The 21,292-nt window shown below is 54.4% G+C and overlaps 1 protein-coding gene across 1 annotated transcript in view; it reads left to right on the forward strand.

Moving 5' to 3' along the window:
* The window catches only part of CREBBP (CREB binding lysine acetyltransferase), a 160,734-nt gene extending 140,445 nt beyond the window's left edge, over window positions 1-20,289 (forward strand). The window contains exons 18-28 of the mRNA XM_077762759.1: window positions 715-974; window positions 4,294-4,371; window positions 4,636-4,703; window positions 8,083-8,233; window positions 8,692-8,838; window positions 9,495-9,608; window positions 10,644-10,809; window positions 11,293-11,460; window positions 14,761-14,922; window positions 15,128-15,409; window positions 17,055-20,289. Coding sequence (XP_077618885.1) covers window positions 715-974; window positions 4,294-4,371; window positions 4,636-4,703; window positions 8,083-8,233; window positions 8,692-8,838; window positions 9,495-9,608; window positions 10,644-10,809; window positions 11,293-11,460; window positions 14,761-14,922; window positions 15,128-15,409; window positions 17,055-19,199 — 3,741 coding nt within the window. The 3' untranslated portion in view covers window positions 19,200-20,289. The remainder of the gene's footprint in view (window positions 1-714; window positions 975-4,293; window positions 4,372-4,635; window positions 4,704-8,082; window positions 8,234-8,691; window positions 8,839-9,494; window positions 9,609-10,643; window positions 10,810-11,292; window positions 11,461-14,760; window positions 14,923-15,127; window positions 15,410-17,054) is intronic.
* The last annotated feature ends 1,003 nt before the right edge of the window (window positions 20,290-21,292 follow it).

Consider the following 21,292-nt stretch of genomic DNA (forward strand, 5'->3'; position numbering starts at 1 on the left):
CGGTTCTTTATTCATGCACAGCTCTGCAAGGTCCAACAGCCCAAGGGCGTGCTCGGGCACAGTCACCTGTGCCAGAAGTTGAAAAGTAGATCCAGCCCCACAGACAGGTTTTGTTTGGCCCCCACATAGTATTTTTTAAAACAAGGAACTGCAAATAAAACTGGATTTCTGGCTTTTCTTTGAAAATGAGAAGCTCTGCCAGCACTGTGCTTGCATGCCCGTGGCGGCGGTCTGGGTGGGAGCCCCAGCCATGGCCTGTAGCTGGGGCTCAGGCGCCCCAGTTTGCCAGAGTCTCTGCTCCTCTGCCAGCGCACACGCCTCCCGCTGCACCACCCATTTCACCTTCCTGGCCCTCAGAGCAATGTGGTTTTTAAAACTTGCCCCAGTTTTCAAGGAGATTCTTGTTCCAAACTAGGAGTTCCTCTCTGGACAAGCACTGAGCAGGTGATGGGTGCCTGGAGGCTGCCACTTTTATACCCTCCGGCATGTGACATTGTTACATTAGGACTCTAGCTGCAGAGGTGCTGTATTAACTCACCCGGCCCCAGGTGCTCCACTCCTCCCCCGAGGAAAGGCAGAGATGGCACATGCAGCTCTGAGCAGGGGAAGGTTTTGACAGGCCCGGGTAGATTGTTAAGAGCTCTGATAAGGCTCCGTTAGAATAAAGGTTTTTGATATTTGTATGTCATTATCTGTCATTTTGTTTCTCTCAAGATGATGGAGGAGGATCTGCAAGGATCTTCTCAAGTTAAAGAAGAGACAGACACGACAGAACAGAAATCGGAACCAATGGAAGTGGACGAGAAGAAGCCAGAAGTCAAAGTAGAAGCTAAAGAGGAAGAAGAGAGCAGTGCTAACGGGGCCACCTCTCAGTCAACATCTCCCTCACAGCCACGCAAAAAAAGTAGGTTGTGTTTCCCGGAACTTCACCATGTTGTGATTCCATACTGCGGACTTAAAGCTAAAGTAGAAAAGTGATTGCCCCTCCCCTTGTGTCTTGCCTGCCTGCCATTCCCCGAGTCTTACCTCGACATGAAGAAATGACAACAGTGAGCTGGACTCCGACCGAAAGACCCGCAGGTTTATGGGAGGAATGAGAAATGGGCTGCGACTCTGAGGCACAGGCCAGAGGGGAGGATGCATCGAGTCTGCGCACCTGCTGAGGAGCTCGGGCTTTTGCCTGGCAGGACACTGGCAGATGTGAGCGGGAGGTTGCCCAAAGCCACCCCAGGGAACTTCTCACTGAGGCAGCACTCGTGTGCGCTGGTGCAGATGGGAAGCTGGGTGCCCGGCGTCAGCGCTCAGTGTGGTGGGCCCCCGGGGCCTAGTGCAGCAGGGGGGGCAGGTAGGGAGGAGTTGGAGGGAACCCGTTGGAGGTCCTAAGTAAGGAGGTTAACAGGTGTCGCTCCAGAAGTTAAGGACTGCATGTGACACATTTGGGAAGGACAACCAAGAAATGTCAGAGGCTGATATTGTCTCATTTTGCCCCTGGGAGGGACCCTGGAGCCAGTGGGCTACCAGAAGCTTTCAAGTGTTTACTTTCAGGCCTGTTTATACTCTAAAAATTGAGGACCCCAGAGTTTTTGTTTGTGTGGATTATGTCGCCATTTATTCTGTTTGAAATTTTAAAAATCCGTGTTTATTTAACAAATCTATTACATGACATCCATGAGTAACACATCTTTATGAAAAATAAGCTTCCCGGGGCGCCTGGGTGGCTTAGTCGGTTAAGCGTCCGACTTTCGCTTAGGTCATGATCTCGCGGTTCGTGNGAAGTGACTTTTTAAAAATGAATAACAGGAGGCCCGGCATAAGTTTTTGCCTCTTTGGTGTTGTGTACTTCCAAAGGCCATTGTCAAATGCTCTTCTTTTCTCCAGTGACCAGTGAGAATACTTCATATGCAAAGTTTGCTTTGTGATAACCCCTGAAGAGGCTTCAGAGCTCCTTCCTTATGGCAGTCCCTCCAGGTCCTGGAGTGCTCAGAGCACTTCAGTGTGTGTAGATGCCCACTGTGTTCTGTCACCAAGGTGAGCACAGGCGGCAGCACCATGGATGTTTGGGAGTCGAGAGGCAGGTCCTTCCTCCCGTGGTCCCAACGCTCCAGCTCTGGGGAGCTCCAGCCTCAGCAGGGCACCTGGTGCGTGAGGAGGCTGCACCCCGTATTTTTCATGACCAGTGGATTGTCTGTCCTGGTGTCCCATGTCCGTGTTCACATTACATGAACCTCCCCTGCTCTCGGTGAAGGGCCACTAACACTGTTCTTTGACATGTAGATCTCCTCCTCTATATGCCCGGGAGGTTTTGAAGGACTTTATTTCTTTCTGTTAAGGACAGATCATCCTCGTAGATTCACCAGGCCAGGAAACAACTTTGCTTTCCAGTAGGAAACTACTTAAGAGACTCAGAGCAGCAGCTCAGGCAGGAAGTAGAAGCTTGACCTTATGAATAAAGAAGGACCCCTTAGTACAAGAAGCCACACTGTCCGGGTGAAGAAGGGGCCAGTCTAGGTGGCTGGTGAGATGCTTGTGCGTGAACAGGAAACGTGGGAACGGCAGCCAGCCACTAGGTTAACAATAGTTCGGTAGGGAGAGGGTGAAATTCAAAATTGATAGAATAAGGTCTAGAACATATTTTTGTTGTTTATTTTGAGAGAGAAAGGGAGAGCACAGGTGGGAGAAGGGCAGAGAGGATCCCAAGCAGGCTCTGCTCTGACAGCAGTGAGCCTGACGCAGGGCTCAAACCCACAAACCGTGAGATCATGACCTAAGCCGAACTCAAGAGCTGAACACTTAACCGACTGAGCCCCCAGCCGCCCCAGCACATATTCTTTTGGGATCGTCCTCTTCCCTCACAGAGGAGGAAAGCGCTGAGAGTGGAGCATCTTTGGAGGGAGCACAGAAACAGAGGGAGCCATTGCCTGCTGACCGTTTAAATTCTTAACACAGAGGATGAGCTCCACTGCTGAGGTTGCAGAGAAGGAGCTGGTTGGGGGCGAGGCAGCACTAGAGGAAAGGAATAAGGTTCCAAGCAGCCACGGGAGGTGGGGTGGGAGGGAGGTGGGGGGAGTTGTGACAGCACAGGACACACAGAGTGCCAGAAGGGCCGTGAACGAGGCACTCGTGCTGCTCCTGTGCACAGTTGTGCAGGTGTGTGTCCTTTCTCCGTCCCGACCAAACAGGAGCAGAGAGGCAGAGCTAGACTGGGTCCGTGGCTGAAGGCTTGCTCAGTAGGGGAAGAGGGAAGCTGGGGGCCCAGAACTCAACAGGCGGTGTTGAGAGTGTACCTCAGGTTCCCAGGCTCAGCACCCAGGCTGGTGGGAAGACCCGGAACCTAGCAGAGTTCGGAGGAGGTGTGGTGCCTTCTAGCCCCTCAGCCTTCCTCCAGATGTAAGTTGTGGGGGTGGTGAAGGGGTTGCCTGAGGAAACAGGTTTTGACGTCCATGCGTGTTGGCAACTAAGATTCCCGAGTGAGGTGACAGCCAGGTGAGCCACAGTGGGGGCTGCGACATAGTGAGCCACGCCCCTGCTCTCCAGGGTCGACTCAAATAAAGTCCTCGCTTACCAGTCAGCTTTGTGCCGGACTCAGAGCAGATGCTTCCTGTGCCTCGGTTTAAGAGCAGGCGTCGCTAGGGCCGCCTAGGCGGTTCAGTCAGTTAAGCAGCGGACTTTGGCTCAGGTCATGATCTCACATTTTTTGAGTTCGAGCCCCGCATCAGGCTCTGTGTTGACAGGTCAGAGCCTGAAGCCTGCTTCAGATTCTGTGTCTCCCTCTCTCTTGGCCCCTCTCCCACTTGTGCTCTGTCTCTCTGCCTCTCAAAATGAAAAAACATTAAAAATTAAAAAAAAAAAAGCAAGCACTTCTAACATGGAAGTGTCATTCTCCATTACTTGAGTTCGTTTACATATGTGCAGGCACTGGGCGTGAAAATGTATAGTAATATCAGAAATACTGGCCTGTAAAATGCTCCTCTATCATAGAGATTTTTGAAAGTGAAGTTTCATTTCTGATTGCAAAGGAGATTTTTTAAATACAGCTGAATCAGAGGTGGCTCAGTGGAGTGCACAACTCTTGATCTTGGGGTCGTGAGTTCAAGCCCCATGTTGGGTGTAGGGAAAGACTAAAATAAATCAACTAAAATATGCTGAATCAATCAGAGGCCTTAATGAATGCCACAGACACTGGAAATGATCAGAGGACAAGGTGTGACAAGGTGTAAACACAGCGCACAAGCTTCTGCCAGCGGCTCCCTTGTACGTCCATGTGCAATACAGCACACTCTCTCTGTCTTCCAGTTTTGTTGATTGCAAGGAGTGTGGCCGGAAGATGCATCAGATTTGTGTTCTGCACTATGACATCATTTGGCCTTCAGGGTGAGTAATTTCCTGGTGATTTCCTGTGATCCTGAGAAAAGCCTCTCTGCACGGAGTGGAGGGAGGGGCCTGCAGCGAAGCCAACAGCAGTTGCTTCTCAGTTTGCATCCTTGGTGTCTGCCTCCTCTAGGGGTTGTGGACTCAAAGCAGTCTGCCTCTCCACGTGTGAGTGATGATGCCGCAGAGCCCTTCAGAGCCGCACATCACTGATTTGGCGGCGAGACTGTTTTCTGCAATCTGATCACCCCCATTCTTCCCTTACAGCTTCGTGTGCGACAACTGCTTGAAGAAAACTGGCAGAACTCGGAAAGAAAACAAGTTCAGTGCGAAGAGTAAGTTGTGAAAGGGTTTCTGTCCCCCCATCTGCGCGAGAGGGGCTGGTTCCCGGCCCCCCCACCCCAGTCTTCCTTCAGCCCTTCTCAGCACATGGCTGTGAGGCCCACTTCTCCAGGGCTCTAGGCCAAAATCGCTTTCTAGCACCCCTAATTGGAATCATTGGGCCTGGTCTTTGCATGAAAATCAGATTTACGGTCAGTCCCTGTTGTCGGTGAAAGTTTAGAAAGCTCCAAGAGGGAAACTTTGTCAGCAGACCCTTTTCAAGCAGTTCGGAAATCTGATGCCCCACTCTCACATCCCATTGTGTCCAGCATGCTCAGCCCCGGGCCGTGTGGGGCAGCCGTGTGCCCCTCTTGGCCTGCTGGGGGCCGGCCACCACCAGCCGGGACCGGCAGAGCCTGCGCTGCCTGAGGACCAGTTGTGCATGTTGCTGCTGCATTTAGGGTGGCAGCTGGTGTCCGTCACAGTAGAGAGCAGCCTTCGGCAACATGAAGTAACTCTTCCTGGGTAGCCTTCTTTTCCAGTGCGATCTTTGCCGATTTGGTTCTCAGGGGCTGGGGCCCCCTTGCACAGTGTGGTGTTCCTGATCTGTCCTATGCTGAGTTTGCAGCAACCCCGAGTAAAAAAGCCGCCTCCAGAAGCACCTCGACAGCCCATTTGGCCAGTGCTCCCCAGCAGGCCCGGTGGCCGACGCACTGCTTGAGGCATCCCCAGCAAGAGCCAGGGCCTCTGGGGAGCAGGGAGCAGGAGAGAGACAAGGTGGAGGGAGAGATCCCTTGCCAGGGGGAGGAGGCGAAGGGAGCAGGCAAGGAGGAAGCCACTCCAGGGGCTTCGCAGCTCAGTGCGAATTCGGGTACAACTGTCGTTACCAAAATGCACAATTATCCTATAATGTAACCTCACTCTTGTAAAACCTAATGAAATATCGATGAACTCCCAAACTGTAGCAGTATTTCTCTTTATGTAGATCAGGGTTTCTCAACTGAGCCACCATGACATTCAGGGCCAGGTAACTCTTTGTTATGGGGGCTGTCCTATGCTCTGTAGGATTTTAGGAGCATCTCTGGCTGCCAGTAGCTCTACCCCCGCCCCACTGAGTGGCGGCCATCAGAAACGCCTTCAGTCATTGCTGCATGTTGCCCGAGGCAGGAGGCACAGTTGCCCTCGGGTGAGAACCCTAGCTTTAGAAGGTCCGTTCTGAGTGAGATCCCTCATGCGGTCAGCAGCCTAGAAACACCTTGCTGGACCAGAGCCTCGTGACCAGAACACACTTGCCAGGAGAGCTGGGCCTGGGTAGGAGAGCAGTTGCGGCTGGTGGCGGAGGGGACAGAAACGCCCAAGAGTGGGCCTGGGAGGTGAGCCTTAGCTCACCTGGGAGGTGAGCCTCAGCACTGACTGACCAAAGAGAACCTCAGAGGTCTGGCCACCCCTCATATGGCGCAAATGTGTGAGCACAGCCTTTGCAAGGGTCTGTCGGCCGCAAAGGACAGGCTGCCTCATGTGCGTTTGTGCCAGCCCCTAACTGCCAACCAGTTATTGTCCCCCGCGCCCCTCCCTACCTGGCACCGAGCCCAGGCGGGTGGAGGGAGAAAGGACCAAATCAGAGCCCCTGTGCTGGAGACAGGGTGGCCCCGACGTCAGAAAGCAGACGCTGAAGGATTTGATCTCAAAGGGACAGAACAGAAGAGACCCCATCACGTGCTTTGGGTGAAAATGCACATTGCAAGCCTGGAGGAAGGGGGCCTACAATCCAGAGTGTTGGTTTCTAGATTCTGCAGTTGTACTTTTACGCGTGCATCCCATGACGCTGTCTTCACGTGCGCGTGAAGACATGTGTGGCCGGCCCCTCAGCATGAGGGGGGTCCCCAGGAAGCAAACACAGGCGGAAAACTGGGAGTGTGGCAGAACGTGGCAGAACTGCACACGACACACAGGAAGGGTGTGGTGCTCCCCGAAATCGTTCCTGCAGGGACCACCTCCGCACGGGGGACCCTGCGTCTCTGAGTGACTGCCGGCGGCTCCCTGTTTTCACTGTGCACGCTCTTCAGAGAGCACTTCCGCCTTCAAGGCGCTCGGTTACAGCAAGACAGTCCTGTGTGGTCTCATTTGAAACTTTTTTTGTTAATACAGATCATTCAGGTGCTTTGAAGGGAAAAAGTAACAACCTAAATTTAAAGGTTTATTGTTCCATTTGCTAATTGAAAATCAGAGTGTGTGGGGTCCTGTTTTCATAAAGGAAGGGGAGACCTGGACCGTGGCAGGTGGCCCTTCTTAGCTGTGCCCTGCCTCTCAGGATTGGAAAGCACCTTGTGAGGGGGACAGGCCATGCTCAGCAGCGCACGGGGGCGGGAACATGAGGGTCTTCCGCCTTCCCCGGGGAGGCCACTCACAGAGCAGTGAGGTGGCTGTGCGCCCTGTGTCTTCGCCAGAGTGCAGGATAAATCATAAATCCGCTCTCCCCTCATTTGTGGAGCTTGTCAAGTTCTTCGTTTTTGGTGGGGTTTTTATTTCATGGTCACTGTAGTTTTTTCTTTTTAAATCACTTTTATGGAGGTACAACTCATGTACCCAAAAAAACTCTACCACTGCTATGTTTATTGCACAAAAACAAAATTTCAAAAGTCCGTTTAAAATTTCCAGATACTTCTTGTCCTCAGTAAAGAATCGTAAAAATCCCAAATAGCTTTTTAAAAATATTTCTCATTAACGTAGTATTTTAAAAATCAATAAATACAAAGAAGAAAATAATCAGTATTAACCTTCCGCAGCTTTTCCTTCTAGTCTTTTCCCCTTGTGCAAAGGTTTTTTCTGCTTCGCCCAGTGTTCTTGCCACAGTGGCCATGCCTGGGGCATCCCCAGGAGAGAGAGGGTGTGGAGAGGGTCTAGGGCTGATCTAGGTGCTGATGCCATGTGGGCTCCTGTCTAGGACCTGATCCAAAGACCGTGAGGCTGCGTGCGCGTCTCCTCCGAGCTGGGCAAGAACGGGGCTGGATTGTGGCCTCACCAGAGCCAGGGCCAGGGGAGGCAGGAGGTGGGCTCTCTGGGGCCCCATGTCCATTCTTGCTTTACCCCACAGCCTTTAGTCTGCCTTTGTGGCTCTTCTGTCCCTGTGTCCAGAAAAAAATGGAAATACGTGGGCATTTAAATGAGAGCACTTGTCAGCGCGTGGAGTGCCTGAGGCTCCCAAGTCCACCTTTCCTTTACGCAATGCTTACCTCATAGGACAAGCTAGGCCCCTTCTGGATTTGGAAAACGTTAATCCTTAGAGTATCAGACTGCACTGAAAGAGCAAGGAGCAAGGTGGGTTCTCTGGCTTCAGCCACCTTCTCCGCAGCCCATGCGAAGCCCCCTCACCTGCTTATTCTGGACTTTCAGGACTACAGACCACGCGATTGGGCAACCACTTGGAAGACCGAGTCAACAAGTTTTTGCGGCGACAGAATCATCCTGAAGCCGGGGAGGTCTTTGTCCGAGTGGTGGCCAGCTCAGACAAGACTGTGGAGGTCAAGCCCGGGATGAAGTCACGGTTTGTGTTCACATGTTGTGCTGTTTTCTTAAGCGTTCTCTGAGGTGTCACCGTCCCTGGTTAACAAAAGTCCCGCTTTCTGGCAAGGCTTCAGGGCCTGGCTGGCTCAATTTGAAGAGCATGCACCTCTTCTCTCGGGCTTATGAGTCAGAGCCCCACGTTGGGTGAGGAGATTACTGAAAGAATAAACTTGGAGTTTGTAGAATTCAGAGGTTTTTCAGCGTGTAACGTATAGTCAGCCCTTCTCTCTGTTCCATATTCATCAATGGACGTAAAATTTCTGACTGAGACTCAGAGAGAATGGGGTCACAGCTCCAAGCTGCCCAGGCTGGGCCAGCAGTCAGAAGAGGTGACCAGGCTTCGCTCCTCTGCACTGAGGGGGCTCAGGGCCAGAGGTTTGGTTGGTAAAGCCCCTGGGAAGCAGTGACGCATGCAAGCCTCAGGCTCTTTCATTCCAGGTTTGTGGATTCTGGGGAAATGTCTGAATCTTTCCCGTATCGAACCAAAGCACTCTTTGCTTTTGAGGAAATTGACGGAGTGGACGTGTGCTTCTTTGGGATGCACGTGCAAGAGTACGGCTCCGATTGCCCCCCTCCAAACACAAGGTAGTCCTCCCTCTCCTCCTCCTCCTCCTCCCCCCCCTCCTCTACCACCACCACCACCACCACCACCACCACCACCACCACCTCACGTGTGTGTGTCATCGAGCCTGCACCCCTCAGACCCTATGTGTTGTAGAGAAGCCGTGTGCTCCAGACCTGGCTTTAAATAAGCCACGCTTAACTGACCAAGCTGGTTTAGTTTAAGCCTAAACCAATGAGAAGTGAAGGGTTTTGATGACTGGTGAGAGCCTGTTGTGTGTTCCGAGTATTCATGGGTTCCAGTCCTGGTCTTGCCTGGAGCAGGGGAGCCTACAGAGAAGGGGTGGGGATCCTTCCCGGGGCCGCCTCGTAGAAATGTACCTGTGAAAACAAAGTACCTCTGTCCCGAGTCCAGGTGAGGTGGCATTTCTCAGTTTGCCCTGGCCTCTCCCTGGCAATCCAGGTGGGCGACCCCATGGCTTCTCCGTTCAGCGATGAGCGAAATCATGCATTGGCAGCGGCAGTTGGTGATGGGAGTTTTCTTGCATCTTGTCTGTGGCCGGTGTAAATGGACAGAATTTGTCTCTGGAGCTTTTTGTGGATGTTGGTGTTTGGTTTCAGGTTTGGGGTGTATTCTGAACTGTGAATTAATTTCTTCCCACTTGCCCTCCCTACCCTAGGCGTGTATACATATCTTATCTGGACAGTATTCATTTCTTCCGGCCCCGATGCCTCCGGACTGCTGTTTACCATGAGATCCTTATTGGATATTTAGAATATGTGAAGAAATTGGGGTGAGTTTAATTCAGATTATTCAGAACTAATGAAAATTCCATTTTTAATTTTTACTGTGTATTTTATGTAATAATATGAGTATTTTTTTTTTAAGTCATATGTGTTTTTATTTTAATGTCCTTAGATGGACTCTGAGGTCTCCCACGGCCCCCTTTCCTTCGGGCCATGCAGATCTGCCTTCTGCGCTCAGCTCTTTTTTCCTAATTTTCTTAACTTTATTGAGACATATTTTATATATCATAAAGTCACCTATTTCAGGCATACACTTCAGTGATTTTTAGTAACGTCACTGAGTGGTGTGGCTGTAGCCGTAAATCAGTGTCTGCACATCATCCTCCCTGCAGTAGGATCCCTGCCCTCCTTTGCTCTTAACCCTGTTCCGCCCTGCACCCAGCAACCCTTCATCTGCTTTCTGTTTCTATACATTGCCTTTCTGGACATTTCATATGAATGGAATCCTACAAGATACTGGTCTGTTTTTCTCTCTGTTTCTCCATTCTAGATCTGTCACATTCCTTTCCAAAATTTGAAAAAGTTAGAGGTATTTGATTGACAGGTCCCTAAGCAAATGACAGATTTAAACCCTTAGAGAGAGACCCCCAGCTGCCTCTCCAATGCACAGGAAGTAGTGGTTAGGAAATGCAGCACATTCCTGGGCATAAGTCATCCCACACACCCGAGAGCCACGCCTGCCCAGGCTCTGTCCTGTGCTGACTGTGTGCCCTTGGAGCTTCGGCCCCTGCCCGGCACGCGCACCCTGAGAGGGAGCATCTTAGGACCGATTTCCGGGCATGCCCTTGTGTGATCCAGGTCGGCCTTGCCCATCCACACGCTCCTTCCCCAGCACACAGGTTTGTGACTTCTCTGAGCCTGTTATTACTTTTTGCCACAAGTGTTGCGGTAGTTTCTTTATTTTTTTTTTTTCCAGTTATTTCTGTGCTTGCTTTGGTCCCTGCTCCTCAGTTATTAATCCTTGAAGGCAGGGAGGCTTTCACTCACTGCTTTCATCTGAATTGTGTCTGTGTGTCCTACAGGTATGTAACAGGACACATCTGGGCCTGTCCCCCAAGTGAAGGAGATGACTATATCTTCCATTGCCACCCCCCTGATCAGAAAATCCCCAAACCAAAGCGCCTGCAGGAGTGGTACAAGAAGATGCTGGACAAGGCGTTTGCCGAACGGATCATTCACGACTACAAGGTACCTAGTGCTGAAACAGGCCACGGCGGCTTGATGGCGTGTCTTCCTCGCACTCACGCATGTGAGAGCTGTATTCGCCTATGAGGAGTAGAAAGGAAAAAGAATAAGAGCATTGGGGCGCCTGGGTGGCTCAGTCAGCTGAGCATCCAACTCTTGGTTTTGGCTCAGGTCATGAGATCAAGCCCCTCATCCGGCTCCAAGCTGAACATGGAGCCTGCTTGCAATTCTCTCTATTCCTCTCCATTGCTTGTGTTCTCTTTCTCTCTCAAAAAAAGAAGAGTGTAGACAAAAGACATAGAAGCCTTGATCTGCAGTCCACCAGGATTTTTAGCTGGTGGTCTGAAAGCAACCACGATGCCTGTTGAAGTCTGATCTCAGGCATTCATGAGCCCCATCCTCTCCCAGTGGCATGGCCCCTGCACATGTTCCCAGGAGCGCCACTCAGTTCCCTCTTCTCACGGCCATGCTTCCTTCACTTTCCAGGACATTTTCAAACAAGCGACTGAAGACAGGCTCACCAGTGCCAAGGAGCTACCCTATTTTGAGGGTGACTTCTGGCCCAATGTGCTAGAGGAGAGCATTAAGGAGCTGGAGCAAGAAGAAGAAGAGAGGAAGAAGGAGGAGAGCAGTGCAGCCAGTGAGACCACAGAGGTAAAGAGACCCCAGGGGCCCACCCACACACTGAAGGCCGCGTGGATTTGTGCCGTTGGCTCCACAGGCCATGGCCGCCTTTGTGCTGATGTTTTCACGTGTGCCCCTTCCCTTTCTCACCAGCCGGTGCAGGTCAGGACTGGACCCCAGGGGGCAGAGCCCACAGTCTGTGTGGGGCGGGCAGAGACGCATCACCCAGTGCAGGGGGGCACAGCCCACACTCCGTTGGTGCCGGAAACACATCACCCTGTAGGAGGCAGACAGAATGCTAGCTCTGGCATCTCTGAACAGGGCGGGCAGGGCAGCGCGGGGGCATGGCAGCCCGCTCACAGACAGAGCCAGTTGCTCCCGGTCAGCAGCAGACCTTCTCTGAGAATGAGACCCTCAGTCGTTGGGCTTTTCCTTCCGCGTTGTTACGAGCCACCCCTCCACCTGTTGCTAGGCTCTGTGCCCAGACTCCGTGCCCAGCAGTGCGCTGGTGACGCGAGGAGACTCCATCGCTGACCTCGAGGAGTATGTGTTCTAGTAGGAAGAATACATGCAGGTGGGGTGCGCTGGGACAGCAGCAGGAGCTGGAAGGAAGGGACCAGGCAGTGAGGGGCCTGTCTGGAGAGCTGGCCAAGGTGCAGCCGCCGGGAAGGAGCCCAGGCCGTCCTGGGGACACAGCCGCCAGTGGGAGGAGGGGGTGCGCAAGGGCTGGGGTTGAAGCAAGCGTGTTGTGTTCAGGATGCGCGAGGAGGAGAGGCCGGAGTTCACGTTTGGTTCGTGGCTGTAGAGGCAGTGAGGAGTGAATGGGGTGTTTGGGCAGGCGCAGCGGCTCTCTGTGGCCTGAGGAGAGTCCTGGCTCCGGGGTCTGCGGTGTCTGGGGTCTGAGCAGTTGCATCAGTACTTCCGTACAAGGGAGGGGTGACGGGAGAGCACGTTTGGGGAAGAAGTACTGAGATGCCTTTGAACACCCGCGAGGGGCAAGGGGCTGTGCTCTCAGCTCGGGTTTGCGGTGCAGGTCCCGAGAAGAGCCTGAGGGCCGTGGTGGCCTGACTTCCTTCTGCTGGGGTCTCCCTGGAGGCCAGATCTGTCATTTGTCTTTTGATGACCACACTGCCCTGCCAGGGTCTCGGGGGGACATCAGGAGATCCTGTTCGCGAGCAGACCTTTGAAGGATGTGCCAAGTGTTAGTGGAAACTTGGGGGTTCGAGCAAGTGAGAGAGCAGAGCCAAGCTGTGAGCCTGAGGTAGCCCCTCTGTCTCTGCCACTGCCCAGCACCCTGGAGGGGAGGTGGCCTGAGTCAGAACACAAGTCCAGAGTTTGGGGGGTGGGGGGTTCACAGCAGGGAGAGGAGGGTCTGCGCCTGGATGGTGGACCAGCCAGAAGCCCAGCCTCTGCTTCCAAAGAGAGGGGCTCCGTGAGGGCGGCATAGGCCCCAGCTGTGTGTCCTGTCCTAGAAGGGCATGCCCGCCCGCCTCTGGCCTGGTGGAGGTCCCCGGCAAGGGACTTGCCCCTGGTGGAGAGAGTCCGTGCTCTCTGTGTCCGATTCTCAGAAGCAGCAGGCGGGTCCTGCCCGGAGGCCTCACGACAGGCGGTGGCTTCCGTTCCGGACAGCACTCTGGCCGTATGGCTGCTCTGGGGCAAGATAGGGAGATGCTTGCACTAGTGGGGAAGAGACAGCACGGTGTCACGCGTGGGACCCCCCACAGCAGGTGTGTGTGGGCACCACTCCAAGAAGAAAATCCAAAATTTTGTTATTCTCGGCAGCAAAAAAATTTATTGTTTTAATTATTTTGCTATATTTTCTGAACTTTGTGCAATGAATCTACTTTTCTTAAAAGTAAGCTTAATTTTAATTTTTTTTAATTGTTAAATATTCTTTTAAGTTTATTTATTTAAAAGAGCGTGAGAGCACATGCGCTCAAATAGGGGAGGGGCAGAGAGGGAGAGACACAGTCCCAAACAGGCTCCACACTGAAGTCAAGAGCTGGACGCTTGGGGCGCCTGGGTGGCTTAGTTGGTTAAGCGTCCGACTTTCGCTTAGGTCATGATCTCGCGGTTCGTGGGTTTGAGCCCCGCGTCGGGCTCTGGGCTGACTGCCAGCTTGGAGCCTGGATCCTGTTTCAGAGTCTGTGACTCCCTCTCTCTCTGACCCTCCCCTGCTCACGCTGTCTCTCTCTCTCTCCTAGAAATAAATAAAACATTAAAAAGAAAAAAAAAAAAGAGCTGGACGCTTAAGCAACTGAACCACCCAGGCGCCCCTAAAAGTCAGCTCAATTTTTAGAACAGTCTGAAGATTTACAGAAAACTCCAGGAGATATATGGGGTCCCCTGCGTTCCACCGGTCTGTCCTGCTGCCATGTTGCACTGCTGTCCCCTGTGTGTGATGGTGGCTAAAGCAGCGTTGATGCGGCTTTGTGAACCACAGTCCACGCTCAGTCAGCATTCTCACTTTCCACTGGCGTCCTCCCCTCCCTGGCCAATGTGCCAGGGGGTGTCCACACTCTTTGGGTAGCTTGGCTCTCTCAGACTTGCCTGGGGACTTCCTCAGTGGCCCCCTCTTAAGCACCCAGGGTGTCTGTCCCTCCCCTGTTCCTCTCTCTTGGTGAGAGTGAAATTCTTTGGACCAAATGCAGCAAACCCGTCCACCCTGGTGCCTGGGCTCTTGCCAGAGTAGGGGTGCCTTAACGGAGGAGCAGGATGGACTTAAGTCAGGTGGGGCGCTCATGGTGGGTTTCAGGCCCACTTGGGGCCGGGGAGACGTCCCACCTCAGGCAGCCTTGCCAGGGACATTGGCAGGGGCCTGTTTTGGAGCCCCAGCTCCTATCCATGCAGTAGCTTCTCTTTGGGCACCTCGCCCCCGTCTCATGCACTGTGAATGTTTGGAAGCTTTGCGAGGCAGAGGACCAGTCACTGCGCGTGCAGGACGTGGCACGGAGTGGCGGGTCAGTGGTGCAGTGTAGAGCCATGAGAAGCAGCTGATCCTCCCTCAGTTGTTAGGGTCTGAGCTAGCATCCTGGGCAAGTTTTCCCTTGAGAGATGACCTGCCGTGTGGCCGGCTTGGCATGGGCGGTGCTTGCTTTCATGTTTCTGTGTCACCACTGCACCCCCAGGTCCTGCTCCTATCCTCGCCTCTGCCTCTGTGACTCTCTCTGAAGGCAGCGGTGTGTTTCCAGCCATGCGTGGGCTCCTGCCCTCGGCCGGGCCTCCTGGAGCCCCCATGGCCTGTGAGCTGGGTGTCCCAGGCCAGGGTCCAGGGTCGGGCGTGGGGAAGAGGAGGCTGGGCTTGTCGGACAGCTTCGCCTGTCATTTTAGGGCAGCCAGGGCGACAGCAAGAACGCCAAGAAGAAGAACAACAAGAAAACCAATAAGAATAAAAGCAGCATCAGCCGAGCCAACAAGAAGAAGCCCAGCATGCCCAACGTGTCCAACGACTTGTCCCAGAAGCTCTATGCCACCATGGAGAAGCACAAGGAGGTAGAGGCGCACGGCGGGCGGGCAGGCTCTGGGGGGCCCGGGGCTGTTGGGCAGGACTGGCCCACAGAAGGCAGGGCTGCCGGTTGTGTGACCCACATGGCACGGCACCAGCTCCATGCAGCCCCGGGGAGCCTGGGTGGTCCTGGGCGCCGCTGCGCCTGCCTCTGTTGGGGGTGGGGGGTGCTCACGCTGCTCTCGCCTGCAGGTCTTCTTTGTGATCCACCTGCACGCTGGGCCCGTCATCAACACGCTGCCCCCCATCGTCGACCCCGACCCCCTGCTCAGCTGTGACCTCATGGACGGGCGTGACGCCTTCCTCACCCTCGCCAGAGACAAGCACTGGGAGTTTTCGTCCCTGCGCCGGTCCAAGTGGTCCACGCTGTGCATGCTGGTGGAACTGCACACCCAGGGTCAGGACCGCTTTGTCTACACCTGCAATGAGTGCAAGCACCATGTGGAGACGCGCTGGCACTGCACCGTGTGTGAGGTAGGCCCCCGCCCTCGCCCCTCTGCGCATCAGCAGCCTGCAGTGACCTGCGCGGTGGCCATTTCCTAGGGGAACAGAGTGACCAAACGGAAAAGGCTCACCTGCCTCCTGGCCTTCTCGGGGGCTGTTGGTCATGAGGTGGATGTTTTTGAGCTCTCAGATACAAGGGTCCTGGTCGACGTGGGTCGGGGGTGTGTGGTGTGCCAGCTCCGGGCTCAGCAGCGGGCATCCAGGGTAGGAAAGTAGCCGCCCATCTCCCTTCACGGAGTGCAGTACAGCAGGGCCGAGAACGCTTGGCCCCCGTGTTCCTGACTCACAGAGGCCGGCAGTGTCTGTGCTGACTTGTTCAGCGTGAGGTGATCACACAGCACTTCCATCTTACCCCTGGGGTTTCGCCCACGCCGGCCTTGTGTCTGGCACATCCAGTGGCCTCATGCCAAGGCGGGCCGTGCTTCTGTTTCCCCCGGATTCTGACTGCTTTCCCCTTTTTGTGCCTCTGTTCTAGCCTTGCTGAGAGGCTGGGAGTGCCCTGCTGTACGGCCCTGCCGGGCCCCTCTGGTTCGGGGTCGTGGACCCCTCCTGCCTTGTCCTAGTGGGCCCTGTGATCGCATACACTGACTCCGCTATGAGAATGGGTGTGGGCTGTCTCGGGCCCTTCGTCTCCCCCAACAGATAGTCACAGGCCCCATCCCCCCACCCAGTCCTCGCCTCACCAGTGTCAGTGTTCAGAATGGTCCCCAGAGTCACATGCCCATAGGACCAACTCTGATCTCAGGTTGAGGGGGCACATGGGGCCTCTGTAATGCCTTTGTCTTTATTCCTTGTTTTTTCCAGGCTTCTTTGGTTCTTTGTCACTTCCCACTGTGTCCTTTTTCAAAAAGGATCTGTTCTGGGGTACCTGGGTGGCTTACTCGGTTGAGTGTCGACTCTTGATTTCAGTTCAGTTCATGATTGCAGGGCTGTACCCCACATCGGGCTCTGTGCTGAGCATGGAGCCTGCTTGGGATTCTCTCTCTCCCTCTCTCCCTCTGTCTCTGTAGCATGTGAATACATTCTCCCTCTCTCTCTCTCTCTCTCTTTCTCTTCCTCCCTCTCTCTCTCTCTCTCACCCCCAATCCTGTCTCTGTAGCATGTGAGTACATGCTCTTGCCCTCTCAAAATAAATAAATCAATACTAAAAACAAACCAAATGATCAGTCCTGATCACGGGGCTTCTTTCTCCAGACTTGCTTCTGGGTTACCCCAGTCTCCAGGTGCGATTTTTAAGATTCCTGCGAGCATGCATTTTGTCACTGTGGTTTGAGCCCAGGGCCTGTCTTCTGGTGAAGGCCTCTCTGTCCCCCAGGCCCTGCTGGACCGCCCTGCAGGGCTCTGGGAACACAATAGGGCACCCAGTAGCGGCCCCGGAGGGTGAGGGCCAGTCTCTAGAAACCCAGATCAGTGTCACTTCAGTGATCTTGGAAGACTGTCAGTCTTCCCTCGGCAGGTCCTCAGGGGCAGGGGGAAGAAGGAAAGGGGACAGGTGTGAGACCGCAGGACCAGGAGGGCCAGGGTGAGGGTCTGGGGCTGGACGTGTTGGGTGGTCGCATTAGCGTCTGCCTCGGCCTCTTGCTGACCCCTGCCTGTGCCCCATCCTTGTCCGCAGGACTACGACCTGTGCATCAATTGCTACAACACGAAGAGCCACGCCCACAAGATGGTGAAGTGGGGCCTGGGCCTGGACGATGAAGGCAGCAGCCAGGGTGAACCACAGTCCAAGAGCCCCCAGGAGTCGCGGCGCCTGAGCATCCAGCGCTGCATCCAGTCCCTGGTGCACGCCTGCCAGTGCCGCAATGCCAACTGCTCGCTGCCGTCCTGCCAGAAGATGAAGCGGGTGGTGCAGCACACCAAGGGCTGCAAGCGCAAGACCAACGGGGGCTGCCCGGTGTGCAAGCAGCTCATCGCCCTCTGCTGCTACCACGCCAAACACTGCCAGGAGAACAAATGCCCGGTGCCCTTCTGCCTCAACATCAAACACAAGCTCCGCCAGCAGCAGATCCAGCACCGCCTGCAGCAGGCTCAGCTCATGCGCCGGCGGATGGCCACCATGAACACCCGCAACGTGCCTCAGCAGAGTCTGCCTTCCCCTACCTCAGCACCGCCTGGAACCCCCACGCAGCAGCCCAGCACGCCCCAGACACCGCAGCCCCCCGCCCAGCCCCAGCCCTCACCCGTGAGCATGTCACCAGCCGGATTCCCCGGCGTGGCCCGGACTCAGCCCCCCACCACGGTGTCTGCCGGGAAGCCCGCCAACCAGGTGCCGGCCCCACCGCCCCCCGCCCAGCCCCCACCGGCTGCGGTGGAAGCAGCCCGGCAGATTGAGCGTGAGGCCCAGCAGCAGCAGCACCTGTACCGGGTGAACATCAACAACGGCGTGCCCCCAGGGCGCACGGGCATGGTGACCCCGGTGGGCCAGATGGCCCCTGCGGGCCTGAACGTGCCCCGTCCCAACCCGGTCAGCGGGCCCGTCGTACCCAACCTGCCGCCCGGGCAGTGGCAGCAGGCGCCTATCCCCCAGCAGCAGCCGATGCCAGGCATGCCCAGGCCTGTGATGTCCATGCAGGCCCAGCCAGCCGTGGCGGGGCCTCGGATGCCCAGCGTGCAGCCACCCCGGAGCATCTCGCCCGGCGCCCTGCAGGACCTGCTGCGGACCCTGAAGTCTCCCAGCTCCCCGCAGCAGCAGCAGCAGGTGCTCAACATACTCAAGTCAAACCCTCAGCTGATGGCGGCTTTCATCAAGCAGCGCACGGCCAAATACGTGGCCAGTCAGCCAGGCCTCCAGCCCCAGCCCGGCCTCCAGGCCCAGCCCGGCCTCCAGGCCCAGCCTGGCCTGCACCAGCAGCCTGGCCTACAGAACCTGAATGCCATGCAAGCCGGCGGCCCCCGGCCCGGCGTGCCCCCGCAACAGCAGCCGATGGGAGGCCTGAACCCCCAGGGCCAGGCCCTGAACATCATGAACGCGGGGCACAACCCCAGCATGGCGAGCATGAACCCGCAGTACAGAGAGATGCTGCGCCGGCAGCTGCTGCAGCAGCAGCAACAGCAGCAGCAGCAGCAGCAGCAGCAGCAGCAGGGCAGCGGGGGCATGGCCGGGGGCATGGCCGGGCATGGCCAGTTCCAGCAGCCCCAGGGACCCGGAGGCTACCCCCCGGCCATGCAGCAGCAGCGGATGCAGCAGCACCTCCCCATCCAGGGCAGCTCCATGGGCCAGATGGCGGCTCAGATGGGACAGCTCGGCCAGATGGGGCAGCCCGGGCTGGGCGCGGACGGCGCACCCAACATCCAGCAGGCCTTGCAGCAGCGGATTCTGCAGCAGCAGCAGATGAAGCAGCAGATCGGGTCCCCGGGCCAGCCGAACCCCATGAGCCCCCAGCAGCACATGCTCTCAGGACAGCCCCAGGCCTCGCACCTCCCTGGCCAGCAGATGGCCACGTCCCTCAGTAGCCAGGTGCGGTCTCCGGCCCCTGTCCAGTCTCCGCGGCCCCAGTCCCAGCCTCCACATTCCAGCCCGTCGCCACGGATACAGCCCCAGCCTTCACCACACCACGTCTCGCCCCAGACTGGTTCCCCCCACCCAGGACTTGCAGTCACCATGGCCAGCTCCATAGATCAGGGACACTTGGGGAACCCCGAACAGAGTGCAATGCTCCCCCAGCTGAACACCCCCAACAGGAGTGCGTTGTCCAGTGAGCTGTCCCTGGTCGGCGACACCACAGGAGACACCCTAGAAAAGTTTGTGGAGGGTTTGTAGCATTGCGAGAGCATCGCTTTTTTTTGTTTTCCCCTTTCATGTCCTTGGACCTTTTGTACTGAAATCCAGGCATCTAGGCTCTTTTTATCCCTAGATGGAACTGCTACTTCCAAGCCATGGAAGGGTAGATTGCTGTTTAAAGAAACAATACAAAGAATATATTTTTTTGTTAAAAACCAGTTGATTTAAATATCTGGTCTCTCTCTCTCTCTCTCTCTCTCTCTCTCTCTCTCTTTTTGTTTTTTGTTTTTTGTTTTTGTTTTTTTGTTTTGGGGGGAGGGGGGTTTTGTTTGGATTCTTTTTGTCGTCATTGCTGGTGACTCATGCCTTTTTTTAACGGGAAAAACAAGTTCATTATATTCATATTTTTTATTTGTATTTTCAAGACTTTAAACATTTATGTTTAAAAGTGAGAAGAAAAATAATATTCAGAAACTGATTCTTGAAATAACGCAAGCGTATAATGTATCCCGATAACTTTCTGACGTTGCGGGAAGATTTTTTCTATGGTGAACTCTGTGGGCGTTCTCCAAGTATTACCCCTGGACGATAGGAATTGGCTCCTGCGTGCACACACGTACACACCCACACACACATCTATCTATACATACTGGCTTACGCCAAACTCTTGTCTTGCAGATGTAGAAATTGTTGCTTTGTTTCTCTGATAAAACTGGTTTTAGACAAAAAATAGAGATGATCACTCTCTTAGACCATGCTAATGTTAATAGAGAAGAAGCATTCTTTTCTTTCTTCTATGTGAAACTTGAAATGAGGAAAAGCAATTCTAGTGTAAATCATGCAAGCGCTATAATTACTATAAATAAGAAAATTCAAGAAGATTCAATCACTGTATAGAATGGTAAAATACGAACTCATTTCTTATATCATATTGTTAAATAAACTGTGTGCAACAGACAAAAAGGGTGGTCCTTCTTGAATTCATGTACATGGTATTAACACTTAGTGTTCGGGGTTTTGTTATGAAAATGCTGTTTTCAACATTGTATTTGGACTATGCATGTGTTTTTCCCCCCATTGTATATAAAGTACCGCTTAAAATTGATATAAATTACTGAAGTTTTTAACATGTATTCTGTTCTTTAAGATCCCTGTAAGAATGTTTAAGGTTTTTATTTATTTATATATATTTTTGGAGTCTGTTCTTTGTAAGACATGATTCTGGTGGATTGCTCATGGCGGAGAGGCGGTGACCACGGGCCTGGGGGCCCATGCCGAGGCCCGGGGCGGCGTTCTCTCTGCAGGGCCTGAGGAGGCGAAGCTTGGTGATGGCCTCATGTACTCGGTGCCCTACGGGCATCGTCAACCACAGTTAGGGGTGCAGATGGGTCTGAACAGCACTTTGCCTCCTGTCCTCCTCCCCAAATCCTTGAGAAAACCCAGAGATGGGATGCTTCCTGTTGTTTGCAGCAGGCCCTCCCCCCCTTCCTGTATGCAAACCCCAGAATTGATGCGAANGCTGCACGCTGGGGGCTCCTGCCCCAGGCTGGCCTGCAGGGCTGGGCTGGGCAGAGAAAGCTCTCCGCTTCCTCCTCCACCCTCTAGAGACTGGGAGGTGCCCTAAGACCATGGAGGGCAGTGCTGCGGTGAAACGGGACAGGCACTTTGGCCACGTGGTTCCCCTCCCTTCCCCGCCCCCCCCACTCCAGTATCAGATGCCCTTACCAAGAAGGTGACACTTGAGGCCCTGGATGCTGTAAGCATCACGTCTCAGGGGCAGAGCCCCTCCAGGGAGCATGCAAGTTCGCCTCCNACCCAGATAGCTTCTCTTTTGGCCTGTCTTCACAGAGATAATTTCAAAATACTTGATTTGGGAATCTAAATTTGTGGAAATTTTCTATTTTCTAAAACATTAGCTCTAGCACAGAGCTTCCCCGTAGATTAAGCCAGTCCTCAGCACTGCCAACCAACCCCTGCCTCCGCCGCATGCCTGAGAGGGAAGGCAGGGCCACCGCCCTCCAGTGGCCATCTGGCCATCCTTGCTCTGCCTGCTTGCTTCTCGATTCTGGGACCCTCTTCCAAAGCACCCTCGCCACTGACAGTACAACCCTGAGCCCGTGTTCAGGCAGAAG

The sequence above is a fragment of the Crocuta crocuta genome, unplaced genomic scaffold (genome assembly GCF_008692635.1).
Source record: "Crocuta crocuta isolate KB4526 unplaced genomic scaffold, BGI_CrCroc_1.0 scaffold234, whole genome shotgun sequence".
NCBI lineage: Eukaryota > Metazoa > Chordata > Mammalia > Carnivora > Hyaenidae > Crocuta > Crocuta crocuta.